Below are 18,411 nucleotides of genomic sequence, written 5' to 3' on the forward strand. Positions count from 1 at the left end.
TAATCAAAGCTAAAGGCGATCCAACAAAATATTAGAGTGCGTGACCTATTGTTTGATGGTGTTTGGGTTTTGTTTAGCCAGGCAGTGTATTTCAGATATTGCTCCTCTTCTCTAATCTTGAACTCGTGCCATGAAAAAGCTCTACTATGGAAGTTAATCCATGGCTATTCAATCTGATGATTTTGTTTCCGCCAGCAGGGTTGGCATCTAGGAAATTTCTCGGTGCAATAATCTGAAAGTAATGCATAGCATTTTTATCTCATAAAAAAAAAATCATTTTCTTTAGTTTTAATGTTTTGCAAGCTTTATCATTGGTGATTTGGGTCAATTTTCAAAGTAAAACACAAACTATTTTTCATAGTAAACATATACTACACATAGACATACTATACATAGACTATATAATCACTGTCAAAGACAACTGAATAACCAGATGCTCTATTTGTCATATGGTTAATACCTAGATATCTGCAAGAGAACTCTAAACCCATGTGTATGACTGAGCAAACCTGCTTCATACTTGCCATGTTCCAAAGTTGAGACATTTTTAGTTAGGTTTAGGGTTACTTTCTCCAGTTTTCTCACAAAACCGACAAAATTTTTGTTTCTATATTGTTTCCGTCAGCTTGTTGACAAGCACTGACTGGTCGTGCTCCAAATAGCATGAAATGGCAACTGGGTTTACCAAATAACACATAGCAACAGTAAATGAAAAAAACAAAACAAAACAAAAACAGGGTACAACATGAGGATACCGTTATTATTTCTCTAAAAATCAACAGTGAAGCCTCTCTGAACTGAGCTTCTGAACTTTCTTATCCTCATCCTGCCTGGTTGAGACAGATTTTTAGAGCTAATCACATGGTTTTGCTTGGAAACCCTCCATTCAGTACCTTTCAGATATGTGCTTTGGGCCATTTACCTGATGTTTGCATCACATGTTCATATGAGGCTGATAGTTGAACACCATCCTTCTTCTGCAGCCCAAAAGAATGGCGAAAATTCCCTTCTCTGATTTGACAATTATGAACAAATAGGGCAATAATAGGCCATACTTGTCCCAGCAGCACTTAGAAGGTAGTCTTTTTGACACAAAATAGTGCTGGCTCAAACACAAAGGCAATAGTCCAAAATTTTAAATTATTCGTGAAAAAAAGGCAGCACATTAAAATTACTTTAATTAAGACACATCAGAGTAGTGATAAATAAGGGCAGGATTAAGACAGAGCAACTGAGAAAATAAAATGTTGCAAGGATGTATTAATATAAAATCTATTTAATGTAACCTTAATTACCCATTTTTGGTCCATCTTGAACAGATTTGAGGCAGACGGGACCCACACACATCAGTTCTTTTATATTGGATACAGATTTTATTTTATTATTGTTTTTTCTTTACAAGTTGTCTCAAAACATGCTGAAGAGTTCTCAGTGCAGATCATGTCAAAAACCAACTTCTATAGAGTGACAGCCATTAAACCATCCGATGATACTGTACGTCACAGCTTTCACTGGACAGCTGCCCACAAGAAAACAAATGGCACCCTTAAAAATCTCCCATTTCTTTTTCGCAGTCATCTGTCAGCCCCCACTGATCTCCCAACAGGAGTTTTAAAGATGGCATCAGTAAGATTTCTATCATGCAGGGATGGGAAAAAATGTGGCAGTTGTTCCCAGTGCCACTGATGAACAAATTTCCCTTGTCAAAACAACACGGGTTAGTGTTCATGCTTCACCGAGCAAAAGGAGGGGAAAAAAAGCAAATGAAGAAGAAGAAGAGGGTTGTGATTGTTTTACAATTGTAATTCACCAGAGGAGCAAACGGCATGCAGAGCTGAAATTGGATTTGAAAAAAAGTTTTAGGGGGATCTCCTTCCTGTTTAGACACCGCCGCCTGACAAAACTGTGTGTGACTCCAAAAGAAAAAAGGTTTATGAGGATAAAAAAAACAGAGGGGCAGGTCAAATAAAACTGGCTGAAGAGCTTTATAGTCATGCAAAAATCTCAGGCTTTTTATCTTATAGACCAAAAAATGTTTTTAAAAAATACCTTCGTCACTGTCACCATCACTATTGTTGAAATCGGCGCCTTGTGCCTTGTTTGTGTGGCCTCCTGGTGTTGAGGAAAAAAGTAGAATAAGGGGAGAAATTTAAACAGTGTATTTTGATTAAAGGTCTGGCGTGAGAAGGAGGAACAGTTACATCAGGTGGGTACTGGATGGCAAACGCTCCAACAGTAGCCATGCTACCCTGCAGCTAGTGAACCAGCCACACAACAAATAATGGTTATGAAGATTTCTTACAACCTGTCTTCAAACTCTCCCTTTTCAAACTGAGGGCAAACCAAAAAAAGTTTTTTTTCATGCTGCACATTGTGGCTTTGTAGGCCTTCCCAAACCCACAGCCCCCGCACCCCCCACAGTTTTGCTTTGGCACCAGGAAAGATGTAGCAACACGCTAGCATCTGTATCGATGATCCACATCAGTATCAATATCCTTCTGCTATAAACGTTACAAAACACAGCGATTAGTATGATATATGAGAAACTCTAAAAGCATGTCATTGTATATTATAGTCAATTTCTTACAAGAGATCAATCAAAATGCTGAAGCAATTAAGCTTTAAATGTTTAGACTGACTAATGAGTCATTTCTGTTTTTATATGTAGTTACATACTGTTGCTTCTGCATATTTGTCTTCCTAAACTTGCCACAGTAGACAGATGTTGGTTCATTTTGTTACACCCACAGTCCCATTTCTGATTACAGATGCTGGTGATGCTTCTTCCTCAGTGTAAATACCACAATTGTGTGATTCCAAAAGAAAGTGAAAAGTGGGTAGGATTATTTTGGTACTCCTCCAACTTTTCACAATGGAAACACAGATCAATAAATACCACAGTGAAGTTTTTCAAATGCTGTTTCTACACTGTAATTGCAGTTTGGAAGACATTCCAACAGTTTGGACCATACCTCCATGACCTGGCAACACTCAGACCTGCAGGCTGAACCAGTATATCATTCCTTTGATGTGCCACAAGCTTCGCCAATTTTTTTTCAGTGTGCCCAATTGTCTCCAGTTCAGTTTATCTTTATTTATAGTGTCTGTTATGATCTCTAGGCACTTTACAAAAACCCAGTCTGATCCGCAAATAAGCAGAGGTGGCAAGAAAGAAACTTCCATTTAAAAGGGAGACCCCATGAGTATTACCAGACTCATCTGTGGGACCATCCTGCTGGGTAAAGGAAGACTATGCAGAAGCTGCTTCACAGAAACTGTGTGGGTCAGTGGGGCCAGGCAGCAGGGCAGGGTGCAACTACGGGGTCCACTGTGACCATCTGTGTGAAACCATCTGTTTGGCCTGGCTCACACCAGTCAAGGTCCACAAGGCTTTCTTTGCATTTATCTGTTATACAGTCTTTAAAAAAGATTATCATTTAATTATATGTGCACACCCTGAGATGAAGCTTTTTACTTATTTTACCAATTCTAAACAATGTTTAGACCATGTTGCTACATATTCTATTAAATCCTACATTCATCAAACGGTATTATTGACTGTTTTCATCATGTATCAGCAGTCGCTGTTGAGCAAATGCTGGAGAACAGGTCTGAGCAGGTGGTGCTGCCAGAATGGCAGATTGGAGAGAGAGCAAGCTCCACAAGCACTAACTAGAGCCATGTCCGAGTAGCCCAAACACACACACACACAATCGACTCTTACACTTGTGTCGCATCCTGGGTTGTGTACAGATCAGCATCTGATATGAGGATGGTCTGATGGTGCCTTTAGTAATTACAATAGGAATAAGTAGAAGAAGAGCTCCATCTAATATCTATCTTCATTTGGGTCTTCAATCTTCAGATCAATAGGGAGGTCAAAACGTTAACACTCTTCGCTTACAGTACACAAAGCTTTAATTTGTGCTGTGAGTAGTAAAAGGGGGACACTGGGGAGCCATTAGCACACATTTAACCAGTGACACATCCCCTTAAATAAAAGCTATTGAGAGAGACAGAGGTGGAGTCACTGTCATAGATCATTTACTGCCCAACCAGTCAAATGCGGGACTGATAATTGCAGAATTTCAGGATTTATTAATTTTCATTTACCTCACTGGAAAAGAGACATAAAATCAGATTGAATTCATTAATAAGTTTTAATTTAAAAACCTGTGACGAGAATCTTTTAGAAAGAAACTCCATCCAAAAATCTCAGCACTGTTTAAGCCGACAGAGAGCTGGATGACGTAATGAAACTATTAAAAAAGGATCAAGCTTTGGTGAAAAGTATAGCTGATATCATTTAAATCTTTGATTCCTTCAACCTCTCCACAAAGCTTTGGTCTGGAGGACAAAGATTCAAGTAAAACATGCCAGAAATGGAAAGGAGGATGAAGATAAGACTCCTTCAGAACCCATAATTCAAATCTGTTGCTGCATTTCTTTAGGGGTGATGACCGATATCCCCTTTAAGCTGAGGGATCCCTTCTGTGCTGACTGCTCAACTGGCCATGTCCCCTGTCTATGTTTGCATGCAAATCAGCTGGTAGATATTAGAATACTTGTTCCTCACCAATCTGGGGCCGAGCACTTAGCACCTGCTTGTGAGATGGAAATCCAAGACATGTTATTCTAATTCAAACTACACTGACCTCTATTTTTGTATATTTATTATATGACCTCAATGAAATTGAATACTTGTTGATATACCAGCATGTGAAAAAAATCCCTGAAGTAGCTCTGTTAATGTCTCCCAATCCCCCCATAAATGGAAGGGCTTTCTCTCTGCAGTGAAGGTCGAGGGCTTATTCAAACTGTCATTGCACAAATGCATGAATCTGATAAGAGGACCGTGGCAGCCAGAATCCAACCAACTGGACTAACACCGCACACTGTGACCCTTTAAAGCGTCACAGTGTTTAAAGTACTTTTATTTGGGGAGCGGCACTAGCGTTGGAGTGTTGTGATCGTGAGTCCATCAAGAGAAGGAGAAGGCACTGGAAGGGGAAAAGCGTGTGAATTTCTTTCTGTGCTGATCCATATCAACGTCTGACACCTTCATAACATCAAAGACAAAAGCCAAGTGATGCATTTCCGAAGATTACAGACATCAAATGACTCGTCTCTTTTATGGCACAGCCATCGCCTCCCCACTACGACATGTCGCATTCTTTTTTACTCTGTCAAACATGTGTAGGAGAAGCAGAGAAGAGAGCCGTTCTGAGGCAAAGTCAGCTCTGAAAAGTCACCGAAAAGAGTATTAAAAGATTGAAGCACTTTCTAAAAGCTGCTCTATTTAAACGGATGCCATTTTGTAAGAAAAGGCATTGTGTGCTCTCCCATTTTTAGAAGAATCAGAAACCATTATAGCATGTTTTAAATTTCCTCTGATTCATCTCGTTCTTTTTGGGAGGCTTGTTAATGTCTGCACAAAGATCAACTGTCTGTAGCCCTGTGTCACACTAACAACCTCAATCCGATAATTTTATGCTTGTGAGAGCACAATAAATACCTGGAGGGAAACATAAAACAACATACAAGTCTACAGATACCAGGAAGTGATGATTGGTCTCAAAGAGTGTGGGTGGCTGTTGGAAAAGAAAACCGATTTGTTTGAAAACCGCATATAAACGTGCCTTACAGAATAAATCATAACCAATGAGTGACTTCAGCAAACAATAACATTTGTAATTAGGTTTTTGTGTCCTCAGCTACAGCTTTTCACATTTTCACAGAGACAAATTCTGGTATTCAGAGCTGGTGGTAGAAGCCAACATTCACAAAGCAGCGACTTCTGTACATGACTACTGATGATTTGCACAAAAACAAATCTCTCTGCTAGCCGAAGTATAAAGTTGGCCCTGAACTTTAAATGACTTCTAAGCTTGTCTTTCGCGATTTAATGCAGTGGAACTGTGTGATGACACAAAACTGAAGAAATCTTACCCTAAATAGGCATTGGTGGCAGAAATGAGAGTCTAAAAATGATCTTCCAGCAGACAATGAGTGATAATCTGATTACTTAACAGTACGATGTGGGACAGTATTACCTCTTTAACATCAAACACTGTTTTGTTGAAGGGGATGCAAATGGCTTTGAGCTGAATGTGCACTCTCTAGGCGCAGTTATAACAGTCAGAACAGACCTCGCTGAAGGAAGAAACTCCTCTCTAAATCTCTGCCAGACAATCTTCCATTTGTAAACCAGAATTTTCTATTTCAATAATACCCAACATGCCCCTGTTCCAGCACTGAAAGGGATGTTGTTTTTACCTTTTACTTTAATCTGAACCACTGAAGAGGAGTAAGTACCATAAAATATTGCATTTGTATAAATATTGCAATTACTATTGCAAAAATTATCTCTATCAGATTGATGATCACTGGTAGTTATTTTTCATTACTAATTTGCATGTTTGCAGAAATGAGGGGAAATGAGAAAGAAAAGCTGAGGTTGTGGTTGAATATACCGGTAATGTAGATTTCCACTGCAAGACAGCACTGAATAGAGAGCTGACTCAGCATCTCCCAAAATTACATAACCAGTAGATGCATCTGGTGCTAAGATGCAAGTAAATAAAACTAAACTGCAGTGGCAGAGGAAATATAGTCTTAGGCCTGCAGCTATTCTTTCTTTCTCTCTGTTTGCCTTGGTATGCCTCATTTTATCTCTGTCCCTTCATGTGCAAAGAGTAGCTATTTAAATTTAAGCTCTCGCTTGCTCAAAAAGCTGAATAATGTCTTTTTTCGGGTTGGGAGCTTGGAATAAAACGCGGCTGCTGCTCCAACATTAAGCTGTTGTTTGATTCTGTGGAAGGGCAAGGGAAGGTAACAAGCCGCTTTAATGCCAGAATGGGTTTTACATTTGAGTTGAGCAGTAAAACAAAACCGCTACATGAAATACCTGCAGTTAAAAGAAAGAAAAATGCACCGAGGCAGCCGCTGTCACCCGGATTAATTTATAATCATAATTATGACTAATTTATAGCTGGATGCCACCTCTCCAGTTAGTCTGCAGGTACAGCAGAGGCAGATAAAACCCATTTTATTGCCTTAATATTCATTTCATACACACTCCTAAATAGACTCTTATTCTCAGCCTTCACATTTCATCCTCTTTTCCTCCCAAATGAAAAGAGCTCTCGGGCATTTCATCTTGAGACAGCCTGCACCTTGTCTGCTCAGCTAATATAGTCAGCAGGAAATCTGAAAGGCTTCTGACAATGCAGCGATCAGAGCATGCTTGGTGCAGGCTGGGGTGGATTTCCTCTTTTGACTTCAACTTGGATGACAAAGAACAGGCATCGCTTAATCTGTCAGCCAACTTGAGATACAGTTAAAACTATAAATCCCTTCCTGATCCTCGCCTGGCAGGATATTTTGACATTACATTCAGATTTCCGAAAAGGCCAGCTCATGGGATATAAAGATGATGGGCAGCAAGAGGAGCTCGACCAGGGATAAACACGTCACTTCCCGCTGAGCTCATGCTGTTAGGTCTTTTTTTTTTCAATTCATTTATCCCTGTGTTTCTCTGTTTACATCCTTTGTACACAGAAACTTTATTTTCCAGTGGCATAAGTCACCTAATCTTTTGTGTTCTGCCTTCATTGCTGTGCTTTGGCCTGTTTTACACTGTGATGTGCTTTCAGAAAGATTTCGTCTAATCTCCAAACGCTTCTCACACTTTAAAAAGAAAAATCAATCAAAAAGAGTTTAGAAACAAAGGCTATCTATACTAGTGTACTGGATCACATTTCAGAAAAAGCTGATCTGGTGAAAACCTTTCAGAAAGCTATGGCTAAAAAGTTAATACCAAAGTAATCATGATGAGCAGTTACTAGCATATTTGGAAATGCTTGGAAAAATTTCAATCCCTAACTTATATGTCTCAGTTAATGCCTAATTATTTACTCCTCATTGATTTTGAAAGAATGTTTTATTTTTGTTGAGTTCTGCTTCCTATATCTTATCACGTCTAGATAATATCACGGTGTATAAATACAGCTGTAAAATGAATATAAACTAGTTGGACAAAATTGATAGTTGAAGTTTCTTTTCTTATTAATAAACTATAACATGGAGCTAACTGTTAAATGTCCTAGGCTTCAATTGCACATGTATGCATTTAATAATCTTCATAACATCATATTGTATAACATGGAACTGAAGATTTCTAGTCAGGTTTCCAAAACTAACAAAAACGGACAAAAAAAATGCCCCCAAATTGCATTTAAATGTGCTTGTATTGGAATTAACAGTGTAATGATTTTCCTCTTGTTCAGCTGTGGTTGTTTATCATGTATTGGCAAATGTGGATTTTAGCTGCTTTCAATATAACATAGATGGAAGGTGTAAAATTCAAAAGTAGGAGGATTTGGAAAAAAGATAATAATTTTAACATTCAGAATCAAATTAACCTTAAAAACCCTCAAAGTGATAAGATTAAGTTGTTCAAGCGTTAACGTGTTGACTGCAAAGGCTTAAAATCAATCATTATAGTGGTTTTCTGTGGTATTTTGTTTTTAATTTCAGTTCAATTTAACATAAAAGGATGGGATTTACGACCAGTATGTTTTTTGGTTGCTTTTTTTGTTTGTTTGTTTTATCCAAAAAGACAACTGAGACACAATCAACCCACAATGCGCTTCAGACCTGTGTAAATCCAAATACTACCTTATACTACCAGTCCTAAACTACCTAGTACGAGTGCAACGGCCAACTAACTGCAGAGCTGTGGAGGGGAAAGAAGGTGAGAAGAGATAGAGGAAACAAGTGTTGTTGTTTCTGACTGTGTGACAGGAGCTAAAAGTATATTATTAAAAATGCTAGTATCTAAATCACAAAATGAAATGTATTTTTATTAACGTTTCTGTAAATGTACTGTTTACTCCCTTTTGAATGAACACAACCTTTGTAGGAGGCAGACTCATTTGGAGAGGGAAAGAAAAATCCTGCATGTTTTAATCATGTGCTCGAGAGCTCAGACTAAATTTAGCACAAAACTGTCAAGGACCTCAAGCAGACACATGTGGTAATGTGCTTCCATATCTTTGCTGAGACTGTCAGCAGCGCTGCTTCTAAAAAGAGCCAGCCTGCTCTCCTCTGACCTCCAGACACTCCGTGTGCCTGTAGGTGGCCATTGTTGTTGCTGCTGCTATTGGACCTCTTTGACTAAAGTGCTCCTTTTGGGCCAAGTGTCACACGTACTTGAAACCATAAGTGCTCACTTTGTCACAAACATGGGGAAAACATTGTGAATGAGATTCACTCTGAGATATAGTGTGAGACTAGGACCTTGCTGCCTCCTTCTGGTTTTTAGCGTTCCATCGGACAATGGCGGCAAAAGGCCACAAGGACTAAAAGAGCTCTGGCTTTCTTCCCTTTTCAGCAAACCTTTGTTAGGGACTGAACAATGAATACTTATAAAACAAAGATGCAGAATTAAACACATTATTTGAGTTCACCTGAGCATACTCAAAATGAAAATGGCAGTTACATTTGAAAAACAATAAGGTTGGAGCCTGGGAGATCAAGATTCACACTGCAACATCATTTACCAAGCTGAAACTGAAGAATATTTGCTGTATTTGGCTTTGGACATCTTGTCACCGATGTATGTAGATACCTTGAATCTCTTTAAATAGCCTGTTTTGTCCAAAGCCTGGTGTAAATGGTGACATTTTAAGTTTATTTAAACCAAAAAATTCAAATTATGGCATTTAATAATCAGAGAGTTAAATTGACTGTAGCCGTGCTGTACTCTCCAGTCATTTGTGCCTTCAATGTCAGTGTTTTTACTCCAAAGGAAAGTATAAATGTAATGAAAAGGCAATTTCTGGGCTGATGGAATGATTGAATCATTAAAGAAAACCCATAATGTCAGGTTATATAGACAGAAAAAAGAAAGGAGATGTAAAAGACAGTCAAGTGGCTTACCGTCCTCTGTTGGGACATAGATGTTTAGGTAAAGGCAGTCCTCGCTCTGCTCCTGCACGTACGTTACCACTGTATCCAAGTTGGCAGTGAACCACACAGGGAGCATGTCGTTCAGCAAAAAGCGATCCTCCAAGAACTGAGGACACACCGCAGGAAACTGAGTAGCATTCCTGATGCCCGGCCAGGACATCGGTGGCTCCGGTGGCTGGAACCTCCGTTCTCCAGTTGGGGCCAGTGCGTATGGAATCCCCAAATATTGCTCCACCGGGCCCAAGATCTCATTGGGCAACGTAACCTTCACTCCTCGTATTTTCCCATAATTAGTGGTGATGACAGGGTGTTGCTGGGCCTGAACAGCAGCCGCACAAAGGGACACCGCTCCAATCCAGAACAGGAATTTGGCCTTCGCCATGGAGCCGCACATCCATAACGGGCCTCCAAAAGCCAGCATCCTCCTCCTGTGCTGAACCTGCGTCTGGTTACAGTCCAGCCTTTTGCCTCCCTTGAGATCCTCTACGTTCCTCTTCAGGCTGTGAGCTGACAGAAAGAGCCTTGATCAGAAAAAGGTATCTTCCCAGAGCTCCCCATTCTGAGAGCCTGAACAGACACAGGCAGCTTTTGGAGAAGCGCTGTCCGAAAATGTCTGATGGGATACTGGGTCAGGTAACCTGAAAAAGCACAGAAAGGGGATCTGTTACAGTCTTGATGCATAACTTATAAGGGACTGGCCTATTTACATCAAGTCCATCCAGGAGCTATTTCTTCACTCTCACTTTATTTCACCGCCTGAGATCAAAGAACATTTTTGGATTACTTTTTTTGTATTTTTAATCTTGAGTGCTTTGGTGGAGCGGAAGCTCACGCCTCACAGCTTCAGTCTAAAAATGTTGATTAATTACCCTCTTACTCAAGTAATGCAATTCAAATTCATAATTAAAAGCTCACGCTGGCCAGCACTGACCCCTTTCTGAAATCAAATATAAATGACAACGCCACATGAATAAATCAGGGCAATTCCGTTAATCTGGTCAAAGAACATGCCAATCTTTCCAAGCCGAATATCCATGTGTAACAAGTGACATTCAAGGTATAAAAGGAGCAACATAAATAACTTACCAAGTAAACAGTTAAGTAGAAAATTATAGATTTTGTATGTAGACTAATATTGTTTTATTATCCTCATAAATTATTAAGTATCTGGATGGGATGAATCCTATCCCAGCGGTCTTCAGGTGAGAGGCAGGCAACACCCTAGACAAGTCACCACCTCTTTGCAGGGCTAAGATATAGACCCAAACAACCCTTCACCCTCAAGGTCAATTCCGAGGAGCCAATTCACCTATTCTTTGTGTTTGCTTTGCTACCATGTACAGTGTGACCCTAGACCACTTTCCCTACTGCAGCTGGTTTTCCATGTGTTTGACCAAGCTTGCTTTATTTCTGGAAAATGGTGACTTTCCCAGAGAGACAAGCAGTTCAGCAACAAGCGAGCTATAGGTTGAGCCATTTCTTTTGGCACAATGTGAGCCTAAATCATTAAGAATGTGTATGTGCTGATGCATAATAGCAATGTTATGGTCCAAAACATTTACATACAGTTTAAATGGGTCTTTATGCATCATCATTGTCAAAGTATTTTTCATATGCATTAAGAAAGAGGACATATTTAATGAGTGGACGCGTACGTACAGTCATCATATCTGAAATGTGGAACCAACATGACATATGAAGCAGTGTTGGATTAGTTGGCCAACTAGTTGGAGGCCTTTAAATTAAGATGACATTTTCTGGACATTTTCATGAGAGATGCGAAAATACTGAGAGGATGGATCCTCACAGCATAGATTAAATACATTACTCCACTGGTGGCTACAGCTCTTCAACATCTGTGCTCAGGTGGAATGTTCATGAAGACCAGGTAACATCATAGCTCTCTAACGCAGACAGCAGCCACTCAGAGTTCAATTGATTGACCTTTGGCATGTTTTTTTACCAAGCTCCAGGTTACATCTACCGGAAGTGCCGTTGGGTATAAACTCCTTCACTGAGATCATATCTATATGGTGTGTCAGATGATAGAAATCATGGAAAAAGCACGGCACACAGCTTTTTCAACACCTGCTTATGAAAGGATGCTGAGCCAAGATCATTGTATCGAACTAACTGAGGTCTTGCAGCCTCCTTCTGTCACCAACAGGTTCAACGTTGAGAAATGAGGTCAGGCATCGTAGAACCAGAATCACATCTCCACAGCTGCTGGTTCTGAGAAGAACACTGACAGCTTCACTTCAATACCTCTACAGCCATTAGCATGAATCCAGACAAGCTTGAGAGTAGTTTTCAGACTCCATCAACTTGGAACACAAGGAAACATAGAGAGAGTTCTGGCTGCAGACTACCAGCTTGGGGCCATTTCCAGTGCAGGTTCCACTTTCAGAACATCTCCAATGACAGGTCTGTGTGTCCTCTAAAGGCTTCCAATATTTTCACAATTTGACTGTCGTTGCTATTGGCTTTGGCGATTCCATAAATTTATCGACCGCCGTCTGGAACTTTTCTCATTTGTTTATCAATGTGTTTGACGACCTACCGCTGTCACAGTTAGTGAGTGACTGTTGATTAATTAAATCAGCGACGAAGCCGCTTCCTCCTCTACATGATTTTATTTTAAATTGCTTCCATGCACTCATACTTCATTTTTGTGGGGTTTGAGACTGGGTTGGAGACCATTTCCACAAATAGTGGTAACCTTAGCTCAGGGATGCCCAAGCCTGGCCTAAGGTTTGTAATCAAGGATATTCTGTCCTTGGGCAGAAAAAATGGGTCCCAAGTAAAAGCAGTTGTGTACTGCAGGGCAAATAAACATTTAATCATGAATGCTCATTATGTATTTTAGCCTGTTTATCATTTTGAAAGTAGGCTAATGTAGCTAATATTGACACTTACAGCCTGTGTTGCCTTCATAATAAGGCTTATATAAGGCTTTTAATGTTTTTTGCGGCTCCATGCAGATTTGTTTTTTTGGTCAAATATGGCTCTTTCAACATTTTGGGTTGCCGACCCCTGATCTAGACCTACAAGGCCCACAAAGGTTTTCTGCTCTCCTCAGGTTTTCCAAAGAAATCTAAGATCCACTTTAAGTGCACCATTGCAGTTGTCTTCATTTGCTTGTTTGCTCTCTCATGTTTTAACTGCTTTAGCTCTTTCCCAACAGACTGAGTTACCACTGCCCCTTTGCTTGTTTGTTGTGACTTTTCGTGGTTTCACACAGCAATAATAAGAAAAGGTTACGACACAGGACGACTTTGAATCTCCAGATGTTTCAGTCCGACACAATCAAATGCAGACCTTCTAGGGTTGGTTGAAAAAAGAAAGGAAGGAACATCATACAACCCACAGTGCTTTGCAACCAAACACCAATATCACATCCATGTTATCAAAGTTTAACCACAGCTAAAGAAATATGTGTTTATTAATTCATCTCTCCCCGCCACATATAACTTTCTACAACAGTTACCCTGGAGCCAGGGTTACACTTCCACGTGCAAATTATCCAAACCAATTGCCAATCACATTTCCCTGCAAGGTATCACACAGACAGTTTATTCTTCAAATGGGAATACCATTGCAGAACAGCAGATGCAACTTCATCCAAAATGTGATGATGACTTTATTCTACAAATACCATGATGGAAAAGAAGCGCCTCTGCAGCTTGCAGCAAGGGAGTCACTACCACATTCTAACTCCATTTGTTAAAACTTATTTCCTTTTCCATTTATCATGTGTCGATAATCTTTATTTTTGCTACTGTTGTGCTTTGCAGAACAAAATTTAAAAGGTGACGACAACAGACAAATATTGATGAGTAACATTTAAAGTTAGAAGTCACACAGTTGTCATAACGAGTTCTAATTTGGTCCGCTTACTTGACAGTTTGTTAGGTTGGTAGACTAATTTCTGCGCTACCTCCTGGATTAGAGCGGATTGCAGCTGCACCAAAGACCTTGTCCAATTAGTAGTTTGCGAAGGGTGCGGAAAAAACTTGCAGTCATAAAAATCACCACTAACTATTCTATTATACTCATCCTAAATCAAGAAATGTGTTAAATCTTGACACATTACACAGGTAAAAATCAAATTCACATTAGGTCACATGCCTCAAAATGCCTGTAATAAAATGCATACATTAAATTTGACACACCTCAAGCTGAATGCAAAGCAAAATTGGTGGTTTCCCTTGGTGGTAGTGCACGGCAGAACATTATTTCCAGTCTTAATAGTTATGGCAGGTAATGTGTGTGAATATCAATGAGAATGCATTCTGCCATTTGCATTTCAATCATGATAGAAATGATCCTGTCAGTGTGTGACACCCCTTTATTTGGCACCATAAAATGTCAGAGACACTTTGAGTCATCACAGGTGATAATTAGCTACACAAACATATATGTCATGATGTATTTGTGCACTTTGAAGCCTGTGTCTGGATTGAAAGGTTTAATTCAAGCCTTTGTATTCCCCACAGCCTCATATGATCAAATTTAAATACAGACTGTATTATGATACTGGGATGATATAACATGATGACGCAGATTCACATTTTGGTTGAATTAAATGTAATCTAGGTTTTATAATGCAAATGTAATTATGTGCATTACTGCACATATCAGCCTGGCATAATAACAATAAACTGCCATATTTTCTTTTGTGTAGCCAAAGTTTGAATCATAATCTGAATCTTGATGGGTTCCAATTTAAAATACTGTGCAATTTTTTACAGTGCATCATTTTCAGAAGTACAGAGTATAATTAAACCAAAATGGAAGCCCAAGCAAAAGTACACTGTTTAAGATGTATGGGGTGCCTGTCTAGAAAGCAACAAAATACAAAAGGCAGACAGCCGTGAACTCTATAGGGATGGAAGTAATCAAGTTTGAGGACTTAATAAGGAAAAAAGCAAATCATTGTGTAATCATAGAGGTTATATAATACATTATGACAGCAGTTGAATGCACTAGTATGCTGACAAAGGGCTTCCAAACCTCTTTCTCCCACACACTTTCCTGATACTGGAATTCCACCATTCAGTAAGATTCCCATGTGTCAAAGATGGGATTGAAAATAGGTGGAATAGTATTAAATTGCTCTCAGAGACCACTTCTCCTCTAAGCAACTAGGTCTGTCTGTTACCATGTGAACAACCAAGAGCAAAATGTCTTTCAGGAAAAGCAATAAACAACATTAATTTTGAGAATTCAACTTTTTTTTTATGAAGGCAACAATTGTCACTGTGTTACCAAGGATGAACATTCTTATATAGAATAACCCGTTCTTCTCTTTACATGAATGAAGTTTTAAATCAAATCAAATCAACCTTTATTTAAATAGCGTCTTTTACAATCAAAATTGTTTCAAGGCGCTTTCCAGAATCCCAGGGCCTAACCCCAGACAAGCAACAGCGGCAAGGAAAAACTCCCCTTTAACAGGAAGAAACCTTGAGCAGGACCGGGCTCATGTAGGGGGACCCTCCTGCTGATGGGGGGGTGGGTAAAGAGAGAGGAGAGGAGAGGAGAGGAGAGGAGAGGAGGAGAGGAGAGGAGAGGAGAGGAGAGGAGAGGAGAGGCATAAAGCATAGAAATTCATACAAAAATACATTATATTGAATATTGAATAGGCTGCCGGTTGAGTGTGTCAGCGGGGTTGGAGGTCATTATGCAGCTCTGAAGGTGACGATACCTGTAAATGAATACGGGGGGGGAGGCAGAAAAACTACACAAGAAATAGCATCACTAGTCTACTTGATGGAGCGGAGCGGAGCGGAGAGGAGAGGGGAGGGGAGGGGAGGGGAGGAAACCATGACCCAGTGGGGCGACAGAGGCCTTTTACCATTGTTTTTCACTTCCATCTTCTACTGCAGTTCAAAAATATCCATTATCCAAACATGTTAATTTTATACAACATATCTGGGCCTGGCGCTTACTTGAGTTCCTGCTTCCCAGTTTTCACTAAAGCTTTAAACTAATTCTAATGGCAAAGTTTTAAGGTCAAAGTGTAAAATATTAAGCTGCAAGTTCTGGAATCTGAAAATGATTTTTTATTTTTTACTTTACTCACTTTAATAACAGGAAGATAAAGCAGCCGGCTATAGAGCTGATTAAAAATTTGAAATTTAAGGTCTTGGTTGACATGCAACAAAACTACAGTATATCAAAAAATATAGATCAACATCCCAAAAATGACACAAACGGAAGTGTCGCCATATCCAACTCTTACTGCTGCTACATGGGGTCCAATTTTTGCAAAACTGAAATCAAATCAGCATCATGAGTGGAAATGTCATTGGTCTTGGAGAAACGCAGGTAAAGGTAAAGATCATTCAGTTGAGTTCTGTTTAATTCATTATGTATTCATTCTGTAACTACATACTACATGCATATTTATACCATAACACAATTTTAAGAAAATTTAAAAAATTCCCATATCTGTACATTTCCACTCACTTTATTTAAATCATCAGGACCAAAATACTTGCAAGGACAGAAGAGCTACAAGAAACTTTTAGTATTATATTATAAATTTTGGATTGCTGTTATCCCATGATAAAAGTGAACAGGCTTTAGGTTATTCTGGGTAAGCATTGACTTTGTTTTCAATTTAGACTCAAAGACAGGCTTAGATTGGAAATACTTTATAAATGGATTTCTTATCATTAAACAAACCAAAGATGAACCATTTTACAGCCAACATCATGTGCTCACATGGGCCTTGACCACAGATTAGTCTGTGTGTGTGTGTGTGTGTGTGTGTGCGTGCGTGCATGCGTGCATGCGTGCGTGCGTGTCAAATCAAATCAAATCAATCTTTATTTATATAGCGTCTTATACAATCAAAATTGTTTCAAGGTGCTTTCCAGAATCCCAGGGCCTGACCCCAGACAAGCAACAGTGGCAAGGAAAAACTCCCCTTTAACAGGAAGAAACCTTGAGCAGGACCAGGCTCATGTAGGGGGACCCTCCTGCTGATGGCCGGCTGGGTAGAGAGAGAGGAGAGGAGAGAGGAGAGGAGAAGAGAGGAGAGGAGAGGAGAGGAGAGGAGAGGAGAGGAGAGGAGAGGAGAGGAGAGGAGAGGAGAGGACGGGAGAGGAGAAGGCGTGTGTGTGTGTGTGTTTCTAGTTGTTATTTACTTTGACCAGCTCTCGCCCACTAACACTCCTTAAAGAATCTGCCACTGAAATCTTGTAAATACCATTCTAAATTGTGAACTTTAAAAAGATCACCTGACCAGCTGGGTATAAATATGAGCTTCCAAATTATTATTGCTTTCTTAGAATGTTCCCTCAGCCCGTTCCCATCAAACCTTTGAAAAAACTAGATTAATACAGCGTTGTCTGTGGTGTTGCTAATAAAACTTCCCATTCTCTCCTTCCAAACTTCCATGTATGGTCCTGTTGAGTGTTCTTTATGTTACTAAATATTTTCAGAACTTTTAGATTTATCGATTAAAACAAATAACAAACAACGCAAACCTGTTTTGTCATCATCAGGTATCAGCCCAGTCATCATATTTCCATTCAAGGTTCATCACTCTACCATTCCCCTGCAATTTAGTCCAAATATTCCAAACAGACTTTTTGGTTGAGTTGATATGAAAATTCATATTTTACAGCAATAACTGCCACATATAAACATCTGCAAAATTTTCAATCTAGGACCCCTTTCCGATATCAGCACCACAAAGATTCTGCTTCTGGTGCTGGCCTCAATTTTATGTTGTTGGGATTTATTTAATCATGAGCCACTTCTTTCCATTTTTAGATAATATGTGTAGAAACATTGCAATTAATTGATTTTGTTCCTCCTTCTTCGCAGCATTCCCAAAAGGCAGCAGAATCCTGGAGGGGACTAATTATCTATCAAATTCTCTGAAGGGGGGCTAAAGCCTATCCCAAGTGGCAGAGTAGCGGTCCGCTATAAATAAACAGCTAAATCATCAGAAAGCAGACATTTGAGAATGTCAGAGTTACCAGGAAGAACTGTTGTGCACCGTTGGGCAGGGAGTCCGGAAAAATGCAGAAAAATCGCACAAACCCAAACACAACATGCACCTTGTACCTGCTGTGCGGCGACAATGGAACACTGCAACACCGTGCGACAATGATGTAATAATGAGCGCGTGTAAAGGTCAATAAACAACAGGACGTCAAACTGAGAGCTGATCTGTCTTTTGCACCTCCTGGAGCTCCACTTACACTGAATGTATCAGAAACAAAACTACACGGCTCCCGCCGTTGTACCTGTTGGTGCAACATGCTTGTTTGCATAAGGAAAACTATGGCTAAGCAGTGACAAAAGGAAAAAAAAATATTTCCTGTATTTGCCTGGCATACTCCCAGGATGTTTTTTTAAAAAACATGTAGGACTGGATTATAGTGTGCAAAAGGAAAATTTTGATTTTAAATGGCATTAGCA

General features: G+C 39.6%; 1 protein-coding gene across 3 annotated transcripts in view; it reads right to left on the reverse strand.

The window, feature by feature from the left end:
* The window catches only part of nlgn4xa (neuroligin 4 X-linked a), a 63,045-nt gene that overhangs the window by 43,180 nt on the left and 1,454 nt on the right, over positions 1-18,411 (reverse strand). Inside the window, exons 2-3 of one of the 3 annotated variants that reach the window (XM_057026127.1) lie at positions 9,943-10,610; positions 2,050-2,112 (exon numbers count right to left, since the gene is read on the reverse strand). The exons of 1 other annotated variant lie outside the window; for it this stretch is intronic. In XM_057026127.1, coding sequence (XP_056882107.1) covers positions 2,050-2,112; positions 9,943-10,393 — 514 coding nt within the window. In that variant the 5' untranslated portion in view covers positions 10,394-10,610. The remainder of the gene's footprint in view (positions 1-2,049; positions 2,113-9,942; positions 10,611-18,411) is intronic. One more of the 3 variants, XM_057026128.1, reaches the window with a different exon arrangement.

This window comes from Takifugu flavidus, chromosome 3 (assembly GCF_003711565.1).
Source record: "Takifugu flavidus isolate HTHZ2018 chromosome 3, ASM371156v2, whole genome shotgun sequence".
NCBI lineage: Eukaryota > Metazoa > Chordata > Actinopteri > Tetraodontiformes > Tetraodontidae > Takifugu > Takifugu flavidus.